Source organism: Terrapene carolina, unplaced genomic scaffold, assembly GCF_002925995.2.
Source record: "Terrapene carolina triunguis isolate 2854851 unplaced genomic scaffold, T_m_triunguis-2.0 Scaffold33715, whole genome shotgun sequence".
NCBI classification, from domain to species: domain Eukaryota; kingdom Metazoa; phylum Chordata; order Testudines; family Emydidae; genus Terrapene; species Terrapene triunguis.
In genome coordinates this window covers 3,869,225-3,894,978 of record NW_020698066.1, presented here as the reverse complement: position 1 = coordinate 3,894,978, position 25,754 = coordinate 3,869,225, and the positions used below count along the sequence as shown (strand labels likewise).

Genomic DNA, 25,754 nt, shown 5'->3' with positions numbered 1-25,754 from the left:
CTCCTCCCTGAGCACGCCATCGCTGCTCCACTTCTCCCACCTCCCAGGCTTGCGGCGCCAATCAGCTGTTTGGCACCGCAAGCCTGAGAGGGAGAGAAGCAGAGCAGGGCGGCGTGCTCGGGGAGGAGGCGGAGCAGAGGTGGGCGGGGAGCGGTTCCCCATATGCCCCCCCCTTACTTGCTGGAGGCGGCCCTCCCCGCGCCCCCCTGCCCTAGCTCACCTCCATTCCACCGCCACCCTGGAGCGTGCTTTTGTCCACCCCCAACCACTTGGCGCCCTAGGCAGCCACCTAGTTTGCCTAGTGGTTGCACCGGCCCTGCCCCCCAGAAATATATGTTCTGTACTGCCCAGTCAGCTCCCAGACAGTACAAATATTTTAAGTCCATTATTATCTTAAATAGACTTACCCAGACAATTCAACTTAAAAACACTGGATTAAATAAAATAATAAAGCAAGTTTATTAACTACAAAAAGAAATTTTAAGTGAGTACACGTAATGAGGCATAAAAGTTAAAAATGGTTACAAGAAAAATAAAGATAAAACACAAGTGCCTAACTTAACAAACTATATTAGATCAACCAAAATTTCTCACCACATGCTTCCAGCAAGGTCACTGACCAAACTCTTCAGGTCGGGACCCTTCCCCCAAAGTCTGTTTCCTTTTGTCTTCTCGGGCATAGAGAAAGTGATGGGCAGAGAGAGAGAGGAATGTCTTGGAGTGTTTGTCCGCCCCTTTAAAAAACATTTCCAGCTGGAACAAGAGACAGTCTGTGTGGAAAGGTGTTCTCTGCTCTTTCTTTTTCACCTGTTTTGAGCTTCCTTTGTTTTCCCTTGCTGCTTGATGACTCTGTTTATGGCTCAAATACAAATCAAGGCAAATATACACTTTTGTTCAAGACAGGTCTGTCTTGCTGTGCTACGTGAGTTTTGAACATCATACAGGGAAATCTTGTAACTTCACGTACAATGTTGCCACACATTTTATCGGGACAGTACTGATCAGCAGATTGAGTTTTTAAATGATACCGTACAAGGATACCTTGAACAGAGATGAACACAATACTGTAGTGTGTGTGGGTGAATACTGGGGTGTATTCTGTCACAATATTGTGACCTGACTTTGCTCTGCTTTTGGGTCTTCCAGTTAGTGTTGCAAGAGGTCAGGTCCGTGGTCTTCTCTCTGAATTCTAAAGAAGTCTTGCATCAGTGTGTTGCTGTTTGTTTGTTGTATTTGCAGTTGCGCAAGTTTATGTGGTTTCTGTGCTGCTCCAAGCTTCCTTGTGAATCACCATGCTCTCCTGCTATATTTTATATCCATATTTATTGCAACTTCTTCCCAACATTGCCTGCACCGGGCATTGAGGCTGTCAATTAGGTGGTTTGCTGTCTACTGAGTCACCCAATGCTTCATACTGCTTCAGAAGTTTTGCACATTCTTCATCTAAGCAGGGTATATAAGTCTTTTGGATTTAGTGGCTGCTTTGTAGACTGCTTTGTAGAAGCAAGTGTAGGCATTTTCAGCAAGAGTATTATTTGGCAGGCACACTATATACTTGTCAGGCAGCTCTGAGTATTTTTTTCCAGTCTGCTCTTCTGTATTTTCACCTCAATCTAGGGATAGTGGTTACTGTGGATCATCATTCCTCTCCAAGTAAGAATTGGGGGGGGGGGAGGGGAGAGAGGAGGGGATGCTGACTGTGTGGGAGGTTTCCAAGAACTCTGCAGGAGGCTGGTAACAGTTGGCTCCCTGCTGAAGTGACCCAACTGAGGTCAGGAGAGTAGCCCTGCTTCCACTGTTTGGAGAGAAAAACGTGATTGACTGCCTAGGGTCGTGTGTGTGTGTGTGTGTGTGTGAGAGAGAGAGAGAGAGAGAGATCATTTATAGAAATCTAGGAGATCCAGTCCATTTTTATCAGATTCTCTGTAGCTCTTATAACGTCCCAGTGAGGTGAAGTACTTGGTAAGGTCTCCACATAATCAGTATCTGATTTCATATAAATGGATCTGCCATATTTCCATGAAGATTGTGACTAACAACGTTGTAGCCTCTTATTGTCAGCCTACTGGCAAGGAAAGAATCAATATGTGTTTCTTGGAGACAGATAAAGTTGACTTTGTGACAGGCTGCAAAATCCTCTATTACTGACTTTTATTGAGCACTTTTCAGCTGATAGCCCCTCAACGTTGAGTTGAAAGATGGAAAGCGAAGAACCGTATCCAGGATCCGGATTGTCCAGATTTGATCTACTATTTGCTGCCCAAAGGGTACTCACGGGGTTCACAGTGAGGATGTAGCAGCATTGTGCTTGTGTTTATTGAGCATATTTAATCACTCTTTACTTTTTCAGAGTAGAACTGTACTTTAAGGGCCTTATTCTCCACTGCCTTGTGTCATTATTTGCACCTTTGTGGGTGTAAAATGCTACCAGCTCATAATATTCCCCCTCACTCTTGTACTAGTGGTAGCATTTTATTCTCCTAGCACAGGTGCAAAGACTACACGGAGTTCAAGGCTGTAGAGATGCATGCTGTGAAAGTACAAGGTAGTATCCCTTTTTAACAAGGATTTTTCTCTCCAAGTGCCTGGAAGTGCTGCTGGCTGATAGAGTGCTGTGAAATTAACTCTACAGGAATGGGATAGGCTGACTAGTGGTCAAAATTTTTCTTTTTCAGTGTTCTGAGAAAAAAGTTAGACTTTTTTCCATGGAAAATTTTGACAAACCTTATTTTTTAAGTGGTCCACAGGGAAAAAATATTCCATTATCTGACCAGCTCTACCCATAATGTCAGATTATGAATACACTTTAATTGGAGTCGTAGTCCTAAAATCTCTTGCAATCCTTTGACAATGTATTGTTTCAGTTTTTGCCAACTGCAGGCATGACAGAGTGGAAAAATCTGCGTCTTTTTCTCTTGCTTTCATTCTTAATTTAACAGCTGCATCTTGAGCCACTTGAAATTCGTTGTCTCATGCAGAGATCGTCTGATGTATGAGGCTGTACAGTGGAAACGTTTCTTATTTATTGGTGTCAGATTAGTGCATTCCCAAAGGCACACAAACAGCTGTCAGTGCGCTGTAACCTGATTGTGTTAAATAAATTTGAAGTAAACACCTGAAATTGTGAGGCTGAGCAATAATTTCAGAGTACTACTCTCCTAGGGCCTGACCCAAATCTCCTGGAAGTGGAATGGAGTATTTCCATTGACTCTAAGAGTTGGACTAGGCACATTCACTATGGTAGTAAAGCTGGACTTTAGGCTATGTCTACACTTGCTATTTAAAGCGCAAAAGGTCTCTTTTTTTGCGCTAAAACCGCGGGAGCGTCTACACTTGTTAATGACTTTTTGTGGTGAAACTCAGAAGTTTCACTGCAAAAAGAAAACCACCTTCACGAGAGGCATACAGCTCTTACCACTGTTGTTTTTGCGCTGTTGTGAAAGTGAAGACACGTTCTACCAGTGTAAACACCTTTTGGCCTCCGAAGGATATCCCACAGTTCCAGAAGTGACCGCTCTGGCCAGCATCTCCACTGCTCTGACGCTAGGTAAACGGACGTCCGCCCCTCCCCCTGTAAGCCCTGGGAAGTTTGAAACTCCCTTTCCCTTTGCTTGTAGATGTGGCAGGGAAAGCAGCCAGACAGGAGGTTTTTAAAAAAAAAAATGCCACAAAAGAAACAAGGAAGTAATGGGGCTGTTGGGACATGAAGCAGTGCAGCACAGGGCACTGAGCAGGGACCCAGAATGCCTTCCACTCACCCCCTCCCCATCCCCCCAAGACCTATAGAGAGAGCTGCACTGTGGGATAGCTGCCCTACAGCACTGCTCTCATTGGTGATGGAAGTGCTGCTAGTGTAAACACTCTCTGATGCCTGAGGAATTAAGTGAGTACACAAACCAGTGCTTTTCTTTCACTGGTTCCCTATCACCGGTTAAACTTACAGCGCAAAAACTCTGCAAGTGTAGACATACCCTTAGATAAAACCATCTCTCTTGCTTTCAGTCTCTGTGTGATTGAGACCTCTTCCTGTTCATCACTACATTGTCCTGAAATATCAGTAGATTTTTAGAATATTTACCAATAGACTGACTGTGTTTGGTCCTTATGCAGGTGCGAAGGGCGGGAGGGGGAAACTGCAAAGTGCCCTCAACTCCCTATGTATAAAAGCCAGCTGTAATTGCAGTCCCTATGCTCAGGGAAGCACAGTCTGTTCTTTGTACTCTCCAAAGGGGCTCATGACACTGGGGATTAAAGAGGTGGAAGTAGGGTGACCAGATGTCCCGTTTTTAAAGGGACAGTCCTGTTTTTGAGGACTTTTTCTTTTACCTATTACCCCCCGTCCTGTTTTTTCACAGTTGCTATCTGGTCACCCTATGTGGAAGTAGGCCCCACCCTATGAAGGGCTGTACTAGTAGGCATCTCCTTATGCATGCCCGGAGCTCTGGGATGCTTTCTGCTCATGGAATGTCTGTAATAGTCAGAATTGGTTAACACCTCCCCCACTTTTTCAGGCAAACCAGTAAATAAAATCTGACTCTGTCTATGGGGAATGGGTAAATTGGCACAAAATAAATTAATTGCTTTTCTCCTGTTACACGTATACTGGCCTTGCTTCTCTGCTACTCTTTTATTTTGTGTTCCTAGTCTTTCAGTTCTGAAAACATTTTCATGTTTGTTAGTGGAACACAGATGATGTGAAATCTTGTGCTTGTAGAGTCAGTGGATGTGCTTTCAAGGATGCACACTTAAGTTACCTGAGGGAGCAAAGTGTCTTCCACAGTAAATTAACTTTCTTTCAGGAATCTGACTGATCTACAGTTTAATTTCCTTTCATATAGAAAACATTTAATCTGTTGGCATATTTGACTGTTTTCTTCCAATGATTGAGAAGGTATAGCATGTAATGCGCGTAAAGGCAGCTAAGCAGAGAGCCTGCACATATTTTCCCAGATACATTTAGAATTGGGTTTGAAAACATGAGATAGAATGTGCCTCTCTTTCACCATTTGTACATAGAGATCATGATAATTGTCTGTTACAGGAGTATTTTGAAATGGAACCATGTCTATAAAGTGATTTGTGATCTTCAAAAGGAAGGCATTGAGGAAATGCAAAATATTATTATATAATGATTACATCTGTGAGAAATTAAATTAACGCGGTGCATTTTCCATCTAAATAACTTAAGTTTTAATAACTGAGCAGGCTTTTTAGTCCATAGAGGTGTACATCATTCTGATATACATTTTTTTAATCAGCAAAATATTAGCATATTACATAGATTCAACACTCACTACTCCATAAGTTAGTGTCTCTGCTGACTCCTTTTCCTGTATTACACCACCCGTTCTACTGCTGGTTACAGTTGTGGCAATGCAGCTCATTGAATTGCTGAAATTATTGAATGGTACTGTACTCGAGCACAAAAGAAATCCTTGGAGAGCTAAAAATGTTAGCTGGAGTTAGGTAGGGAACAAACTGTTCTTTGATTCAGAAACTGTGGGACCAGCTCACTTAGCTTTCCATAGATCATGTGCATGGAATTTAAGTAGTGATGAGTGAACTTCAAAAGCTTTAGAGGTTCCCGTTCAGATAATGTTTCCATGGTTATCTGAATGATCGGAGCTGCTTTGGTCTCAATACTGGACTGAAAATTGCACAAGGAGCAATTGTCTAATGAGATCGTCCCATGCTTCTGGTTGGATCAGAAATTCCACAAGAATAGCTTTTTTAAATCATATTCTGGTTCTTTTGCTTATGGTCCTGGTTACTGAAAAATTGGCTAGTATGACCTAAAATAAATAGATATGATTATCTCAATGTCTGCAGTATTGCCTTGTATTTTTCCCATACTTATTATTCTAGGAAATAACTTACTTAGTTCCAATACTAACTGTTAAAAGTTATGTAGTTATATCAAGCAGTTGGCAAGCTTTTAAGGAAAGGTGCATGAAAATGAGAAAAAGGGTGTTTTAACCTCAAAGAAAATTCTGTTCAAATTTTGCATGAATTGTGTGCTTATATGTATGTGTGAGAAGTGTTCTTCATTTATCTAAAGCTGTGTGTCCATTTCTAATATTTTTGTGTTTAGTTCTTGATAAAGTGATTTGTGGCTTTTGTTTTTTGGCATCTCATTTGTTAAATGGCAAAGTGGGGAAGATGTGCAGTTGTCTTCATCTGTCAGTCTGAGTGAGTTATTACTACAAATTGGTATATTTTTCTTTGAATTGTACTAGAGATTTTTGACAAAGAACTTTTGACAGCTTGATTGATTGAGGAGGCATACTGTTGAAATTGCTACCTTTTTAAATAAAAAAAATGGAGATAATATGCTTGTCCAGTGAAGATAAAAATTTGAGAACCTGCTTAATATTTAAACTGGCATACAATGCACATATATTTCAGTAGTCCATTTTAGGCTGAGAACAAACTGTGCATATAATATATTTACTATTGCAATAATAACAAACCGAAAGGGTACAACTTCTGGCCATTGTGATGGGTGGTTGCATAACATAGTGCTTTTGATATGAGGGACTCTGATTGGAACTGATATGTTGCTGCCCATTAAGACGGATGACCATAGAGAGCAGGGGAATGTTAGCCCAATTTTCACTGTAATGAGAATAACTTACTGTACATTTACTGTCTATAGCAGCTCTTTCTCTCTCTTAAGGAACCCAAATGGCTTTATAAACTACACAGATAATACTAAAGCGAGCACTGATATTTAACCACCTCTGGGGTGGAATGCAGAAGTTAAGGAACAAGTGTATATGTGCACAGCTTAGTACAAAAACAGTTTAGGTCTGCACAAGGGAAATTCTATGAGTTTTTGCACTAACAGTGTAAACACTATCTTGAAAGCCACATGTCATCCATTAGAGACCAACACAAGACCATGTGATCTAAGTATCCAGTCACATGGCACAAATACTACCGTGCAATATGAATAGCACTGTAATGGAAGTGATAGTCCCAGTGCTAACTCAATTGCAATCTATCCATAGGCAGTATTATGTTGGAATAACCATGTGTTGAACAACAAATATTTTTGTACAGTGTAAAGCCCTGATCCTAAGCTGGTGTAAATTGATGTATTTGTCCTGTAGTCAGTAGGGGTACACTGACTTTCACCAGCTAAAGGTCTGGTCCTAAAAGTCTGTTTGATAATTCATGAATAGAAAAAGCGGCATTGTGAAAAGTTGGCCCCAGTGTGGACCCATTTAGTGATATCCCCAAATCTTCTCCTCTTCTTCCTTGCCTTGTGCAATGGTTCTGCAACTAAAAGACCTCTGCACCTGTTGGGGAGTGAGTAGGATGGATTTGAGATCAATAGAAGCTAAGTGACTATAGGTGTATCTATGCTACTTATGTCGTCCCCCTTACTGCTGTATCTGACATCTTACAATCTTAATGTAGTTATCCTCACAACAACCCTGTGAGGTAGGGAAGTGCTATTATCTCCATTGTACAGATGCGGAACTGAGGCAAAGAGAGGCTAAATGACTTTCCCAAGGTCATGTAGGAAATCCATGTCAGAACAGGGACTTGAAACAGATTATCCGAAGTCCTCCACTAGTTCCCTAACCACTGGACCAACTTTCCTGACGCAGAAGATAGAAGTAGTAAAAAAGAAAGTAAAATAAAAATCTGAGGGTGAAATCCTTGGAATTTTGCCATTGACTTCAGGGCCAGGATTTCAGACTCTGAATCGAAGTCCCTCAGCCATCATTCATCAATGTCACTTTTCTATAATGAAGTAAATATTACCTCATGATTTGCATATTAGGTTCTGGGAGGAGATCATCTGAAAATTGCAAACCATTTGTCTGTGCATTACTCTTACTAATGTTAATGGAAGTTAGGCATGTGTATGGAGAATAGACCCCCAAATGCCATATGTTCTTCTCTACATGAGCTGTAGCAGTTTACTAGTGTTGTTCTGGGACTTTCCCCAGTTTGCTTGGAATTTATTGCTGTAGTGGTAGCATTAACACTATATTTTAAAAGGGGAGTTGGCTTTTTAATTGTAAATCCAGACATCATTCTTAGCTACAGTACGTTACGGTCCAATTTGCAAACATGGAAGCCTCAAGTTAGGTGTCCAATTACTTGTTTCAGGTGTCCAAATGAGCATTCAAGATTTAGGGGCTAATTTTCAAAGTTATTGATCACACCATTTGAAAATCAGACCCTCATTATTTTGAATTGCATCAGGCTTATGCTTGGTTTTAAAAATCATCCGAGAGCACAACATAAAAGGTGTAGGTTGTGGTTGAAGAATGGATGTGAAGAAATAGACTTAAAGGTGACGTGACATTACGTGTTACCATAGAAATACAAGCAATCTCCTTGGGTGTGCATGGTGACTTACTTTCTTAGACCTTTAAAAGTTAACTTCTTTCCCACATTTGATTAACAAAGTCTCCCCAAGCATTTTCTCCCCAAGCATTTGTCAGGTTTTTGAGTTAAATAGTTTTTAGGGCTTGTCTACACTACCGCTTAAGTCAATTTAACTTGCATTGCTCAGGGGTGTGAAAAAACACCCCTCTGAGCAATGTAAATTACAGTAACTCCTCACTTAACATTGTAGTTATGGTCCTAAAAAATGCGACTTTATGCGAAACTATGTTGAGCGAATCCAATTTCTCCATAAGAATTAATGTAAATAGGGGGAGTTAGGTTCCAGGGAAATGTTTTTTGCCAGACAAAAGACATTATATACATATACAGTATAAATTTTAAACAATTTTAAACAAGCAGTTTAATATTGTACACAGCAATGAATGATTGTAAAGCGTGGTTGAGGTGGTGGAGTAAGAGGGTGGAATATTTTCCAGGGAACGCCTTGCTGCTAAATGATGAACTAGCTTTTGGCTGAGCCCTCAAGGGTTAATACGCTGTTGTTAATGTAGCCTCACACTCTACAAGGCAGCATGGACTGAGGCAGGAGGGAGGAAACCCAATAGATGCAGGGCAGTAGCTGCAAACACTTCCCTGCAAAAACTGAACATGATGATGAACCCATGCTGTCCAGCTGGCACACACCACTCCCTCCTCCTGACAGCACATGCACGGCTGCACAGGTGTTGACTTTCCTTAATAAAATAAACCCCAAACCATTTCAAACCCTCTGGAGAGAGAAATCCCTTCTCAGTTACAAAGGCTTTATTTGCATAAAGTTTCTAATGACACAAACCTTCTAGTTCTTCAGTTCTCCAGAGTGTCTTTCAGGAAAAAATATGGGAAACAAGACTGGAATTTCCACTGTGAAACACAAGCGAGGGGAAAACATCTCTGAGAATTTCATACACTATAAAACACACAAAAAAGGACAGAACTCCTCTCCACTCCCTCTTTCCCATCCCTTTCCATTTTTCAAATGCAATCCTAAACAAATCTGAGATCGTGTCTGCACACCTCTCTCTTGGGCTGCTCTCATGGATGCTCTTAAGGAGGAATAATTGATAGCCTTGCAGCAAAGTTCTCATTAGAAATGCAGCATCAAGTTCCCTTGTGCTCATCATCTTGCTTTTATACATGTTCCTTTACTGAGAGAGATTGAAAATCAAATGGAAGGGATTATACAGTATAATTCTTAATAATAGCACCATCTGCTGGCTAATTTGAGAAGTACAGTTGCCCATAGACTCCATTGTAATCTTTCTGAGCATTTAGATAACAAGTGCTACCCCAGTTTTGATAAATGTAAAAAGACTTGAGAATAAGAGGGGAAACCTGAAATGAAACGGGATGTTTTTTAAAAAAAAGATTTTGTTTCAACATACTGTGTTGTCTTCATGGAAGTTTATGAAACCATTTTCTTGTCACAATTAGTTTTTCTTGCATTTGATGCCCTAAGAGAAAGATTGTTCTCACTGGTATTTCCAGTCCAACTTGGAAGCAGCATGGACCAGATATCCTCACAAAAGGACACCCTTCCTTGCCTACTATCCTCACTTCTGCACTCTCTGGAGGTGGGGTCTGATCTCCCCACTGGGAGCGGTCATGCAGGGGAAGAACAGCTCCAGTCCCTCCCTACCCTGGCCTGGATAAGCAGCTAGGAGCCCCCAGCTGAGGCGCTCTCAGCAGCATGGGGAGATTGGATTTCATGGGGAAGGGCTTATTTCACGGTCCGTGACACATTTTTCATGGTCGTGAAATTGGTAGGGCCCTAGTTATAGGTTTTACATGTGGGTATTGTCTAATATTAATGAAAATACCAGTATGACACACACATTTTAATATAATATTTTTCTCTTTTCAGTTGCAAATGAGACAGGCAACAAAAATGCTCGACCGCTTTCACGATTTGCTCGTAAGTAACCAATTTTTAACTCATTCACTTCTACACCTACTGTGTTGCATAGAAATGTATCTCTAGTAAATCTCATTAACTCCTGGCACCCTAGCTTACGTTAAAATATAGAGTTCTGGAGCCTTAAAATTCCTCCTGACCTTGCAGGAAATGTCTGTTACAAGAACGCAATGATATTGAATGGAATTCCTTCTTCAGAGCAGGGAGAATTTTAAAGCTCTAGACTGCCTTCCTGTTTCAAATTGCTCTTTTGTTATAACAACACAGATGTTCAATAATTGCCTGATCCAAAGTCCACTGAAGTCCATGGAAAGACTCCTTTTGGCTTCAACAGACTTTGGATCAGGCCCTAAAATAGTATTGCAAGGATGCTTTTTAACCAAATCAGTAAATCTTTCAGCACCTCTTGCTATATATACACTCAGTTTGTGATACCAGAGGGAGTATAAATTAAGTAAAAGAGAACTTGAGTCAGATATGAATCCTAAACAGGGGCATCTATTAGCTAGGGAATAACTTCCTTGGGCTACTAGAAGTCTATTCACATGGGTCTGACACTGACAGACAGACAACCTGTGTATGATCCATAACAATTTAACAAGAGGCACGGAAATGTAATCAAGACAACCTACTTGTATGTGAACTTCAAAGAGATCTATTAGACCAGCAATCATTAACCCATTTATTTGTAGATTTATTTGTAAATCAAGGGTAGAAGCTAAGTGTATTTGTCTGTGTTTACCTATATATTGTTAGGAGTTTAACCATGTAACTAGATTAGCTTGTAGATGCTAATTCCTTTTCATGTCTTAATTGCCTTATTATTCATGAGGATGGTTCAGTTAACCTTAAGATCAAAGATGTAAGATCCTGTAGGAAACTAATAATATTATCTGCATTGTCTTCAGCTTGACTTTCTATGCTATAATAAAGTACTATAATTGCCTTATGTGAATGAATGCACTAGTTTACCTGTGTATGCATAGGAAATAGAAGATTAGCTTCAAAGCAATGGTCCATGGATCATTGCCCGTTCTTCCTCTGGGGAAGGTCCTGCTGTGACAAGAGCCTTGTCAGGTTGCTAGAGGGCTATAAAGGAAAGCCCCGCCTGATCCTGCCATCTCAGGTCTGCTTAAACTTTAACAGGGAAGGTCTAAGGCAGGGGTTCTCAAACTGGGGGCTGGGACCCCTCAGGGGGTCATGAGGTTATTACATGGGGTGTCGTGAGTTGTCAGCCTCTACCCCAAACCCTGCTTTGCCTCCAGCATTTATAATGGTGTTAAATATATAAAAAAGTGTTTTTAATTTATAAGGGGGGGGGGTCGCACTCAGAGGCTTGCTATGTGGAAGGGGTCACTAGTACAAAAGTTTGAGAACCACTGATCTAAGGCATAAGACTGGGGTTTCTAGGTTTACTCTGGATCACCCTGGAATTCTCATGGAAGAATTTGAACAGACTATGTATACACCTGGACTGCCTATTGGACTATAACCTTTTAAACTGATTCCAGAAAAAGTCTTACAAATCAGCAGCCTCACCATCTGTACTATGAAACTGACCTAAGGACTTTACACATATTTGTGTGTATATTGATCTTTTAACCAATTGCAACTTTCTTCTTTTTCCTTTTTATTATTAAACATTTAGTTCTAGTTACTAAAACATTGGCATCAGCGTGATAGGTCTGAGACTCCTATTGATCTGGGGATAAGTGTTCAGTCCTTTGGGACTGGTGAACCTCCCATATGGTGAATCAGGTTTTCAGTAATCTCTCACTATATTAGATTTGGCTGTCTAGATGGGAGACAAGGGCTGGAATGCTTAAGGGAGACAGTATTTGACGTTTTTGTTAAGCAGTGTGGTATTACAGAAGCTGTTTTGTTACTGGCTAGATGAATCTATAGAATAAATCACCAGTTTTGGGGATAGTCTGCCCTATCCCTTGCAGTCTGCCCTGCGTATGGCATTCTCAATGCGGTCCATCCAGGCACCCAGTCATAATGGGCCATTTAAAACTTGATGGGACAAAGCGCTAGAAAGTAGTATGGAGATGATTAGATCGCCTAATGGGAATTTTCCATCTCCACTACGTATCATTTTATGATGCTATGTGATTACTTGGCAGAAGAAAGACTGTGGTCATTATTAAGAAGGTTCATTATTTGCCAACATTCAACACAGTGTGGCAGGTACAATACTTAGCATGGGTAACACCTTCAGAAAACTGGTGTCTCACTGTAGGCAAAAAAAAAAAAAATTATTTTCAAAGTTTGGCTATCCTAATATACAGTACACACAGTGATTGTGTCAAACCTGCCTTTGTACCTGCAAATAGGCACCTGAGAACACAATGCTTAAGTGCCCATTAAAAAAAATAAATGTACCTGACTTTTAAGGTCGTTTACATGTATGTTGGGTGAAAATTGATTTCCTCTCATTGAGCGCATCAGAAGAAAATACATCTGGAGTGCAGTATTCCCACACAGTCACATGATGGCACTCTAAGCATATTGTACACTGTATAGCTGAAACGTGTGACTAAATCATATCAGATATAATGATTCAGAGAGACTGACTGCTACATATGCAGAAAAGTGAACAAGCTAAACTGAAGTAAGAAAATAATAAATTGTACTGGCATGTCAGTTTGATTTAAGATTTATTTTCCCCAAATTTGTAAACAGAGCCTTAAGTTAGGGGACTCCATCGATTAATTATTGTTAGTCCATTGCTAAAATAGCAAATGGTGATGAAATTGCAAAGGAAAGCAGATGAAAAACATGAAAGTTTTTTGAACTTTTTTTCTCAAAGTTCTTTTTACTTCATTATAGTTGGTAACAAGCGTGCTCTGGGATTGTAGGTTACTATTCAAATATCACCAGAGGCTGAGTTTTTGGGTTAAGGGGATATCGTTTACTTATGCTGCAATATTCTGTCATTAGTGGGGCCAGCATAAGTCATGACATGGGGGCTAAGCTGGCATTTCAGTACAAAACTAGACATTAATAATAATATGATTTATGAAGGCAAGGATGGTTGTGTATGAAGCATAGGCCTAAACCTCAGGACATCTGGGTTCTGTTCCTGGTTCTCCCATAGTTTTGGATCCATCAGGCCACATTTTTAGAGATGGTGCCCACTGAATTCAATACTGTTAGCCGACTCATGGCCTTCAGGTAAGTGCCATGCATAGGAGCCCCTGCTGCAATCAATGGTTTCCTGATCCTGTGAAGTGAGTTTCTTAGTTCCCAAGGCCACTTGCTGGCTTGTGGAGAGTAATATTAATAAAACAAAGACAGTAACTCAATTTAGTCCTTTCGTATGATAGTCACGGTGACACGAGATGGGCTTCAAGTAGGTTAATTAAAGGGATAAAAAAGACCTTTTTTGGTAAGAGTTTGACCTTGTAACTTGGTAACCAGGCTGGAGATATAATGACTCAATCAGTTTGGTGGTGATTACCCCTCATTAGGAGTGATATAAGGCAGTAACTCCTATAAGGATGTGAAGAAAACCTAGAGTTAGAACGGTGTTGGCAAAAATAGAGAGATCCATCAGGCAGTAATTATGTCCGTGTCTGCTGCAGCAACAGGTGACTCCAAATGATATAGGGAGGTAGCAATAACACAATAATTTACTCCACATTTCCTGAGTGGTGCCATATTTTAAGTGAACACACACAGCAGTACAATACAAAAACAAATCTTAGCTGAATGGTATAAAAAGCAAAGTGTTCAAGGACTGGTAATTGAGGAACACCTGAAATAGTGTGGGATTGTTACAGATGGGCTCAAAGCAACAACTTTAGTTATGTCTGGATTCAGGTTTTTATAGAGCTAGAGACCAGTTCTGAAGTGTGGACCTGTATCTGAAATTCCTAATATATTTGGGAGATCTAGGCTTTGAATTCAGGACTGTTGCTATACATAATGGAGGAAAAACAAATAGGGCCATTGGCCACCTGCATCTGGCCAGAAAATTGTTCCCCATCCTATTTAGACACAGGACCTGGTACTGATGATCTACCTATTCATGGCCTTCAGAGCTGATTAGTTTGAAATAAAAGAGGAGTTAAGTTGTATTTGTTCTAAAGGCTCATGTTAGCCAATTTTATGTATATTTAAATGCCAGGTTTCATTGTATAAAGGGATATTTGGCGATCAGCTACTTTTGTGAAAGTTGCTACTACTCTTATCGCTGCAGTAGTTGGTATCGTAGCATGCCATCTTTGTTATGAAGTTGTGGTGCACCATCAGGCTTTGAACAGTTGTGCTTGTGGCTATAGGGAGTTAAATCCATAAGGCTTACCGTTCAGCGTTTCAGACAGCTGAAAGATTCTGACAGATGTCTGCCCACAAAGAGCCATAGGGGAAAACAATCCTTTGCTGTCTACAGTTCACCTAAGCCTAATTGTTTATGTATAATGAATAGCTTGAACAGTCAATTAAGATGGGTGGACATGGCATTTCATCACTCTAGTGAAGTGAATTAGATTTGGCTTAATGGTTGGCTTACTCCAACATGTAGATCTTGATCGAAATTTATCAGACTATAGAGTTTCTGATAAACAGCAAGAGAGAGACTCCTACCATTGGGGGACAGATTTGGAAACAATGTACAAAATGCAGTAAATAATTTTAGCACTTTTTTCTTTCTCCTGCTGTTTAAATGTTTCTGGTTTTAATAAGAGTTCTCCCTCATAATTCAGCTTTTCCTTCTTTTTGGAGCCATTGGTTAAGCTGTTATTTTCCATGTTCTACCAGATTACTATAATAGTGATTTGTGATGTCATAAATCCAACACTGAAGTTTCTGCAGGCTGAGGTAGGAGAGAAGGGACTGCAGGCCAAATAATAATATGATCCAAACTTTGTTCATGCAAACAGATGGATTTTGAGACCTGCGAAACCCAGTACTAGAGAGAGGTGATTTAGGGAGAGCACACAGTAGGCTAGGCAGGTTTGAGGGGCACTGGACTGGGATTCAGGACACCTGGGTTTTATTCCAGGCTCTGCATCTGCCTTGAGGTGACTTTAGGCACAGATGGCAATTAGACACTTAATACCCATTGAAAATCGAGGTAGTTGGGTGCCTAACCACCCAGGAACTCATTGTGCTGTGCGTTGTACAGGCACAGAACAAAAAGGCAGTCTCTGTCCCAAAGAGCTTATAATAGACGTAATCCTTTTTCCTCTTGAGAGGATAGCATGGGATGGTCAGGAGCTGAGACTTGGATGAGGAAGAATTTTCAGAGAGGAGAGGTCCAAACTTATTTTCTCAGCGGGTGCCTGACACACATCCCTGATTCTGGCTCCCCCTTCTCTTTCTCCCCCACCCCCGCCCCAAGCAACCATGATCGCAAAGGATATTGCTCCAGCCTTAACTAGATTATATCCTAGGAAGTTGTATGGGCTGCTGACTGAGAAACATGTGGGTCAGGGAGATCTGGGTAAACTGACAAATCTGAGCCAAAGACTGAGGGGAGAGGGAGAAGGGAGGGTTGTTCTTCCTGTCCGGCTCATATTTTCTGAATTAGTTGGCCACAGACCAAGCCTGTATATCACTTTTCCGGGGTGAAAACAGCATACATCTTTGATAAGACAAATAATGACAAAGCATAACTGTCATCCTCTGTATACAGGAACAGATGCCATTAATATTAATGCTATATTTCCCTGTGACATTCTCTCAGGAGGTAGGGTGGCAAGAGTGCTTTATTCAATCTTTTACTGCCCACTTTATGTATTATAGTGACAGATAGTCGGGACTAATTAAGAACTGTTAGTTCTGTCATGTGCTTTTTAGTCAGTGCTACTGGACAATTTGCTTCTGAATGGCAGAGGAATGCTTGGAAACTTACAGAAGCAGTGCTGTATAAAAGTGAGTCACTAACTTTAGTATGAACCCCATTTCTCCTAATTGAATTTTGCATGTAGTTACAAGCCTCTGGAGCAAGACCAGAAGCAGGTTTGTTATTCTGAAGAGGGGGTTATCTTTTTATGCTTTAGGGCTAATGCTACATCATTATAGTGTGATGCCTGTTGGCACTACTATAGCTAATTTCAGTTATAAACCACTCTTCTTGGGTCTGCTAATTAAACCATAAGCATTCTATGCTGTCTGAAACTTGGCATGTAGCAGGCTTTCGGCATGGTAGTAGAGATCAGATTTTCAAAAGTGCTGAAGTGAGTTAGGCCTGGTCTACACTAACCCCCCAAGTCGAAGTAAGGTACGCAACTTCAGCTACGTGAATAACGTAGCTGAAGTCGACATACCTTAGTTCGAACTTACCGCGGTTCAGACGCGGTCCACACGCGGCAGGCAGGCTCCCCGTCGACTCCGCGGTACTCCTCTCGCCGAGCTGGAGTACCGCAGTCGACGGCGAGCACTTCCTGGTTCGACTTATCGCGTCCAGACCAGACGCGATAAGTCGAACCCAGAACTTCGATCCCCAGCCGCCGAACTAGCGGCTGGGTGTAGACCAGCCCTTAGAAGCACAAGTCACGTGGGCATTTTTGAAGATCTCATCCATAGTTTTGTCCATGGTTTTTTTATTTTTTTTTTTTTTACTGTAATTTTTTTTTTTTTTAAGTTGCAAGACCTGATGTAGGGAAATACTGTCCCTTGAAGTCTTTTTTTTTTCTTTTCTTTTCTTTTTTTAAAAAAATGTCTTCATGTGACTTTCATGTTGGTGAAAGACTGCCAAAACCTGGAGATGGAAGAGATGATCAAATTATATTGTTTTAAAAAGCAGATGCTATGTTTAACTAATAGTGCTCCCGGAAATTTTTCATATAGAAGTTTTTGTTGTTGAAAAATGGCCTTTTTAAAAATAACTAAACTTTTTGCAAAACACTGTTGCCACTACAGATTTTATTTATTTATTGTTGAGAGGTGGTGGAATTTCACAATATTTTCACTTTTAAAATTTTTTTTACTAAAAGGCCTAATTGTAGCAAGTTGGGGATCTGAATTTAGGTGCTTCGTTCCCTGATTTGGCATTCTGTGCACTGTGGAGAGGGTGTAGGAATGTTGCCATTGGCCATATGTCAGCATAGGAGCTGAATGTAAAATTTTCATCAAAAAGGAATTTTGACAAAAATGTTTCATGAAACTTTTGTGAAAAAATATTTTCTGTCCAGCTCTAATCAAAATGCGTTTGAGTGAGAACATTCCTCTAAACATCTAGGTTAGCTGCTTCAGTGTATGCCACATTTTTCTCTTGACATCTGGGGATTTTCACATGTACTTTGGTATTGATAAGAACTGTAAGGGTGAGAGAAAAGTCACATAACCCCTTAAGCCAAGCATATGGCTTTTTAGGGTTTTAGATGGCAGTGAAGTAGGTGTATAGTTTACAAATGTGTGTTGAGAATCTTGGGTGATGCCTGTGTTCTCAACTCTGAGATATTCTGGTCACACAAAGATTGATTAGTGATAGATCTAGTAATAAACCTTTTCTTTTTTCCTGAAGATAAACATACATATTAAAAATGCCCCTCAAAGGGCCGGTCAGAATGCTTTTTGACAGAAAATAGGGTTTTCAACCCTAAACAAATTTTTCACAAAAAGTGTCTTTTTCTCTGTGGGCAATTTCTGTTTTTAGTGAAAAAACTGAACTCTTGGAAACCAAAATATTTTGGTTGAAAACTGCAAAATATTTTGATTTGGAAATACTGCTGTAATGCCTCATAGGAGTTGAAGTTTGGTAGCTACATATCTCTGTTCTCCTTTGTGGAATGGACTCCCAGGCCAGATGGCAACTTCCATGATTCATCATGGTGAGGGACTGCCACAATTCATTACCTTCCCTCTCCAAGGGGGGGGGGGGGGGGGGGGGGGGGGGGAGACCACGATGCATCATGTGAGATGTAGTCAAACCACAGATCCTTGCCTATAGAGGAGGGTGGGATCATGAGGAACCAGACCTACAACTCCCATGAGGCATCACAGCAGCCTTTCCAAATTGAATATTTTGATTTTTCACACACACTTTGGTATTTGAATTGCCATTGAAAAAAATCAAAATTTTCCATGAAAAGAAATCCATTTTTCAACCAGCTCTAGTCCCTCAGACAGACACATTTTTGGTCGATAATCTAATCTTAATAAATTAGAAACACGATAACTAATTGTAGTGAAGAAATAATTAGAAGACAATATCTTGTGTTGAGCTGACACTTAACTTGGTTGTTAGCTGTCTGGCTTAAACACAATCATGTTCCCATTACATGATCAGTTGTAGCTTGAGTGTGAAGAATAATGGAAGAATACTTTCTACTGACAATTATTTTTGTTTTGTAAATAAATCTTTAATCAAAGAGGACAATGTAGGTTAGGATTTGAAAATGATATCCTGAATGTTAGTGTTTATTTCCACTTTGGACTTAAGTCTGTAGGTACAGCTCCAAATTCTAGACACCCAATGGTAAAGACATAATTTGCTATGTTTCTTTCTCCAGAGTGCTGAGAAAACAGGTTAGCACTCTGATGAATTCATTTTCTCTCTCTCTCTCTAGGGTCAAAGTCACAAAACTGCGTATGGAACACCATTATTGGTGGGCTTACCGATAATCTCAAAGAAAGGCAGAAGCCAACCATCATTCATGATCCTAGGACTCCAGAGGAAATCTTAGCAGATGAGTTACCGCCAGTGGACAGTCCAGAAGCATTAGTGAAAACATCTTTCAGGTTTGATGGACATGAACACATTTTGCTTTTCCTTAATTAGGTTTCTTTTAAGTTAGGCAACTGTACTGTGGATTTGATTAAATAAGTCAATATAGTGGTGCCTTCTGCTGTGTGGCGTGTCTTTGTACTGAACAGGATTGAAGAAAGAGGGTCATAAGTAATGCTGTTCAGATTGCTGACTTTCATTTCTCAGACCTCATTACAAGATTATAGGCTAGACAGATATAATGCGGTAGAGAGTCAACATTCTGTTCAGAGAGTTTGTTACATGAAATCATCTTTGAAGGTTGGTATTGTTTCATGTGAATCTATTGTACTGATGAAGCCCTGCACTTTACAGGCAGATAAAATCCTGTACTGATATAGGGGCAAACTGAGTCTTTTGTCTGTTGATCTGAAGTCTTGAACTATATGGCATTAATGTATTTTTGTCAAGGAGGATGATTCCTGGAAAGGGGATTGTGTGAAGGTGACTTATGCTGTCATAAATGTGAGATACTTACATTATTTTACTTCCTTCCAACTTGCTTATTCATGTGAGTGTTCATTTGGCAAGCGTTTCTTTGAAGCATCTTTTGTTGACTATAGTTTCCCCAAACAAATGAATTAAAATAGAAAAGCTGTACCTGTGAGGTAGATATTTGATAGAAGTTTCAAAATCTGAGTGCCAAATGCACAGCAATACCTAGCAGTGTTTATTTTTCTTCTGGAGGCTTTGTTTTTAAACTATTCTCTCTTTTATATTACATATTGCTCCACACCAAAAGCATTTCCTGTTTGTACAGATGTCTCTGTGGCAAACTCTGTGGTTTTAATTATACTCTAGGGTATAAACTGATATCAGTCTTGGTATAGTGACACTATTTTTAGTGTGCCTGTTAAAGCCCTTTGCCCAGGTACTGATCTCAGACACCTTGTGAGCATTGCCTGGTATCTCAAAAAATCCCTTGCTGTGCATTCATTCATGTCAGGTTTTCCGTGCTTGAATTTTGTAGTGAGGCAGTGAGCAGTGCTGCATGTTTCAGAATCTGGAGCTGCTTTTTATGATGAAGTTGTGATTTTTTTTTTAAATTAAACAAAGTTTAGCCTAATTTTGTCTTTCTCGGATATTTAGAAATCAATTGTCAAATCAAGACCCCCAAATATAAATCTCTCTCTGTCTCACTCAAAATCTTTCATTAAGAAATCATGGTCAAGAGCAACCTTTACACTTCTGTAATCCATATTATTCCAACTATTTTTTTTTAAAAGTGTTACTGCTTCTCAAATGGTGCAATCTGATTATATGAGTGGGGCGGTTCTTAGTGTATGTATGATCCCAGATAGAATAATAGGAGGAACTGATGAATTGGAGAATGCAATTCAGTTACACAGCTCTCCTAATGTTGTGTAAATGGTTTTACAAATGTCAGAACAACCCTGGTATTTCATTTGTATCTGTAGGTAGTTACTTTACCATGTGGTGTGCTGTTTAGACTATCATAAAATTAAATCCAAACAAATTGTTAGTATGAAGCACAATGTATCTATCTGTTTAGTTATACCAAAAGAGTGCAAATGCAATCCATGACACTGAAAATAATGTGGTCCATTGCACTTCCTATGTTAAAGAAGACAGAAAATAAAGAAAATTAAAATATATTAAAAGTAAAATATAATTTCTGAATTCTGTTTAAGATCTCAGGTGAAAATATTCCATGAAATGGTAACGGCAATGCAATCTTTCCAGGATCATTTGATATATTCACACGTGCTTTCTGTTAAGCAGAAGTGAAGGTTTGGTGCTAAATATACCTGTCAGTGACTACAGTGTTGAAAACATAAAGATAGTGGATAAAATCCTAGTCCTATTGAAGTCAGTGACAAAACTCCTATTGACTTCAATGCACCCAGGACTTCATCTATTAAATTTATTGGATGGACAGGAAATGTTGATTATTACCAAGCTGCACTTAGAGTGATGGCATGGGGCAGGTAGGTAATAATTATATATTTTATTTATTTTCCATTGAGTTGTTTCAAAGGTGTAGTGAAGATAGAGATACAATGAGAACAATAAAAAGCAACAGAGAGTCCTGTGGCACCTTTAAGACTAACAGATGTATTGGAGCATAAGCTTTCGTGGGTGAATGCCCACTTCATCGGATGCATGTAATGGAAATTTCCAGGGGCAGGTATAAATATGCTGGCAAGAATCAGTCTGGAGATAACGAGGTTAGTTCAATCAGGGAGGGTGAGGTCCTCTGCTAGCAGTTCAAGTGTGAACACCAAGGGAGGAGAAACTGCTTCTGTAGTTGGATAGCCATTCACAGTCTTTGTTTAATCCTGATCTGATGGTGTCAAATTTGCAAATGAACTGGAGCTCAGCAGTTTCTCTTTGGAGTCTGGTCCTGAAGTTTTTTTGTTGTAAGATGGCTACCTTTACATCTGCTATTGTGTGGCCAGGGAGGTTGAAGTGTTCTCCTTCACAATGTGATGACGAGATATATGCCAAAACTACTATGAAAATATCATGGTCATGACACAAAGTGGAAGTAATGGAAGCCTAATAAGAATTAATATGTATTTCTGATATTTTATATTTATTGGCGTGTTGTAGCATATGCAGCATTTTTTACCGCAGTGTATAGCTTTCACAAATTACTGTGCCATATTATATGTTCAGTAAAAATTTTGCTGAATTAATTTTGTGGGTTAAAACCAATCCTTCAAGGGGCTCAGCACCTGTCAATAGGCATCAGCACCTTGTAGGGTTCGCTCTTGTTTGTGATTCATCAGGTTTCTCTTTATGGAGGGAGCTCTTATGATGTTACTGAGTGGGTCCAGTGTGTCTGGTGGCTGATGGGTACCTGGCAAATATGAAACTCTCTTTTCCTCTTGTCTTGTGGCCCACAACACACCAAGTGGTGACCCCTAGGGGAGAGAAGGCTTCATCCCACCTCTCTTGCCATTAAGGGGAGTAAATGTGCTACAACAGTTGTTCAGTCTAGCTGCCCTTGACTAAAAGGTTGGTGGCTTTAACACAGGTATTTATGGAAGAGAATGTCAGGTTGTTATTAACATTCCAACTCCCATTGGAGTCAAAGGCAAGATTCCTATTTACTTTGATGGGAGCAGGAGCTGGCCTTTTATTATAAGGTCACTATTATAAACAATAAAATACATGAACTCTCTCACTATTTTTGACTCACCAATGTCAGCAAACCGAGAGCAATATATGGTCATAGCATCCGTTTCTAGTGTAGTTAAAAGAAAGCGTCTCTCCTGTGTCAGATGAGTCACATTTCCTTATGATTGCTGCTATCTTTCATGTAATTATATACATACAGCAGCATAAAATTCCAACTACACCTCTGACACTTGATCCTGTGTTGTCTCATGTGCAGTGCTCCTTGTTATGTAGCATGGAAAATTAGCAAATGCTGTAGCTTGATTTTGCTTCACAACTGGCTATGAACATGAAAATACATGGCTATTTTGGATCTTAACTTTTATATAGTTTTATACCGTTTGGGTCCAATGATCACCTTCTCCTTGAATGTGTGTGTGTGTGTATAACAGTGTATGAAATATATTGGACAGTGCTTGCAGCTTGATGCACAGGAACATTGGACAATGCTTATAAGGCTTTTTTCAGTGGCATAACAAGACCTCAGACGGCCCTGGTACAACAATAGGTTAGGGGTCCTTCCCCCAGGTCTGGAGACCTGCTCCCCATCCCTCCCCGCAACCCTTCCCCTGGAGTTGCTCAGTTCAACCACAAAGGGACCTGGGTCCTCCACACCTCCTCCCATCCCAGCCTGTACTTTCTGGAGGAGCTCCTCACTGTTGAAGTACAGCTGCAGTGAGAGTCCAGGGTCGTGGCAGCTGCGGCAGGGCCCGTAGGAGCTTCAGCCCCAACAGCTTTGGCAGTGCCACTAAGAGCTGGGGATGAGGTGGGAGCGCTTTTCACTCTTCAAAGCCCCTGGAGAGGGGCACAAGCACTTCCCCTGCAGCCTGGCCAGCTGGGGGCTGCTTCCTGCTCCTCAGGTCCCTGGGGAAGGGACAGGAGCACTTTGCTGGTAGCCTGGCTGGGGGCAATAGTCTTCTATTGCCCCCAGCAGAGGGGGCAGCCTCTGCTGGGCCCATTAGATTGTGAGTCCTGGCACACCTGTATCACTTGCGCCATAGTAGCTTTTTTCCAGTGCTGCTGAGATCTTCCTCACTCGAGTACTCGTTGTCTTTATCTGTCACTTTGGTATCTCTAGAAACAGTCATTCCTGGGAGTGACTTGTGAAGCAGTTTTGGGCTGGTGGGAATTCAAGGTCTCACATTCACATCTGCGAATTATCTGCTGTTTCCATTATGAGCAACCCAACAGTGAAAGACTTAATTATGTTAATGGTAATCATTGGCCATTTGCAATTCTTACTACTACTTCAAGTGCAGCAGGTAGTAACTTGTGATTCACAACATAGTTTAGCATACTGTTGCAGGCATAGCTTCATTAAGGGATTACCAAAGTGGTCATTTTAGTGACGCAAGACAGGTACTCCACTAGAGAGTACAAAGAAACAATAGATAACAGCTCTGAATTTTCTTATGCAATATTGCATAAAAGTTGGGGAAGTATTTTATGTACAAAGAATTTGTTGCCTGAGTTTCCAAAGTACAGTCTGCAGTAAACTAAGTCACCAAATTGCATTACTGCTTCATAGTGTCACATAAGAAAACTTGGAATGCCAAGCCAACCACTTAAGGATTTTTCTTAAATTAATTTGTTTTTGATGTACTGTAGGGGATTGCCACCTGGATGAGTAGTATTTTAAATTAGCTTAGTGATTGGTGTTTAAAACATGAAAGCCAAGCATTTTCTCTTAATGTTTTTATATCCCTTTAAAGGATACCCAGGTCTCACTAAATGTTCATTGAACCAAAATATCCTTAAAAATCATCATGATGGGCATCTCTCTCAACTCTGGCTCATTATCAGGTGTATTATTTGCACTGCACCTACATTTATCTCTGTTTTACACAAACCTGCTGTTTATTCCTGTTAATTATTGATGTTCATTATGATGAACCAAGAAGGAAAATTTTGTATTCCTGGAGGAAAGGCTCCCAAATTGTTCCGGCTTCCTTACCTCCTATTTTAATTCTCTTCTGGATGTGTGTGACACATTTTAAAAACTATGCACTTGCTCCATGGTAAATTGAAGTTTGATGATTCAGAGTGGGAGTGATGAGAGGAGAGGATTTTACTGCAATTACTGTTCAAAGGTTGCACCCTAGTTCTTAGCACATGCCCCAAAGTCCATGAGGTGGGTTTTTTTTCCTTGTTGAAAAAGTGGCCTTCTCTTCTTTGATGTCATTGTACACTTGTTTTTATATGGTAGATGAATTATTGATAAGGAAAGCCCAGTGTTATTGTCACTATATCATACACCTCAAAAGACCTATGTTGATGATAAATTCAGATGGAGTGGAAGTATCTCAGAACAAGCTCTCCCTCCCTAGTGTATTGAGTAAGCCCACTTCCAAAACAGAAACAAGAATTCTATTGCTTCCTCCTCCTTGTGGGAGATAAGCAAGGTCCAAACCTTAAAAAACAAAAACCCAAAAAACCCTTCCTGCTTCAGGGGCCAGCCAAAGCCTTTCTCCTAGACTTTCTTATCTACCCTGTTGCTGAGCCTCTTCCTCTCTATAACCACAGTCAGCTAGCACCTGGACCAGGGGTGGGCAAACTGATTGGCCCGAGGGCCACATCAGGGAATAGAAAATATATGGTGGGCCATGAATGCTCACTAAATTGGTTTTAGGGTGCGGGAGGGGGTGCAGGCTCTGGAGTGGGGCTGGGGATGAGGAGTTTGGGGTGTAGGAGGGTGCTCTGGGCTGGGACGGATGGGTTTGGAGGGCGGGAGGGGGATCAGGACTGGAGCAGGGGTGCGGGAAGGGGAGAAGGTTCTGGCTGGGGGTGTGGGCAGGGGATGAGAGGTTTGGGGTGCAGGAGGGTGCTCCAGGCTGGGATCAAGGGTTTTGGAGAGCAGGAGGGGGATCAGGGCTGGGGCAGGGGGTTGGGGCGCGGTGAGAGGCTCTGAGTGGCACTTACTTCAAGCAGCTCCCAGAAGCAGTGGCACGCCCCTTCTCTGGCTCCTACGAGGATGCGCGGCCAGGTGGCTCTGCACGCTGCCCCATCCACAGGCACCGCCCCTGCAGCTCCCATTGGAGTGCATAGGAGCTGGAGTGGGGCCATGCCGCAGCTTCCGGGAGCTGCGTGGTGCGGCCCCCCACCCTGCGCCCAGGCCGGAGCGGGGCCAAGTTGCCTGGTGCGGCTTGCGGGCTCGATCCGGTCCGTGGGCTGTAGTTTGCCCACCCCTGACCTGGAGGGTAACAAGTCTCAGGCACATTTGTTCCTCAGCCAATTAAACCCTCCTGTTCTGGTTTCATATCTCTGCAGACCTGACACTCAAAAAGGGATTTGTGGGACTTAATCCTACCTGTTTGACTCCAGCCAGGCTGCCTGGATGGTTAGGATATCCTGTCACAGGAAGAAAATTTACCGATGTACCTGGTGGTCAACTGGCAAATGTTAGTTTTGCCCAATGCTAATTTGTAATGAAGGAGGTTCTGGGGCTCAAACAATTGTTTACTTTCATAACTGATGTGGGAAGCCCAGAGGTGCTGAGACTTGGCCCTGGCAAGCCCCAGTGCAAATTAAGCACTGGTATAGGCACACCAAACAGCAGGAGGGCTACTATACCAT

At 41.0% G+C, this 25,754-nt stretch overlaps 1 protein-coding gene across 1 annotated transcript in view; it reads left to right on the top strand.

The window, feature by feature from the left end:
• The window catches only part of LOC112104949 (calcium/calmodulin-dependent 3',5'-cyclic nucleotide phosphodiesterase 1C), a 429,477-nt gene that overhangs the window by 44,674 nt on the left and 359,049 nt on the right, over positions 1 to 25,754 (top strand). The window contains exons 2-3 of the mRNA XM_024197556.2: positions 10,271 to 10,321; positions 18,841 to 19,012. Coding sequence (XP_024053324.1) covers positions 10,271 to 10,321; positions 18,841 to 19,012 — 223 coding nt within the window. The remainder of the gene's footprint in view (positions 1 to 10,270; positions 10,322 to 18,840; positions 19,013 to 25,754) is intronic.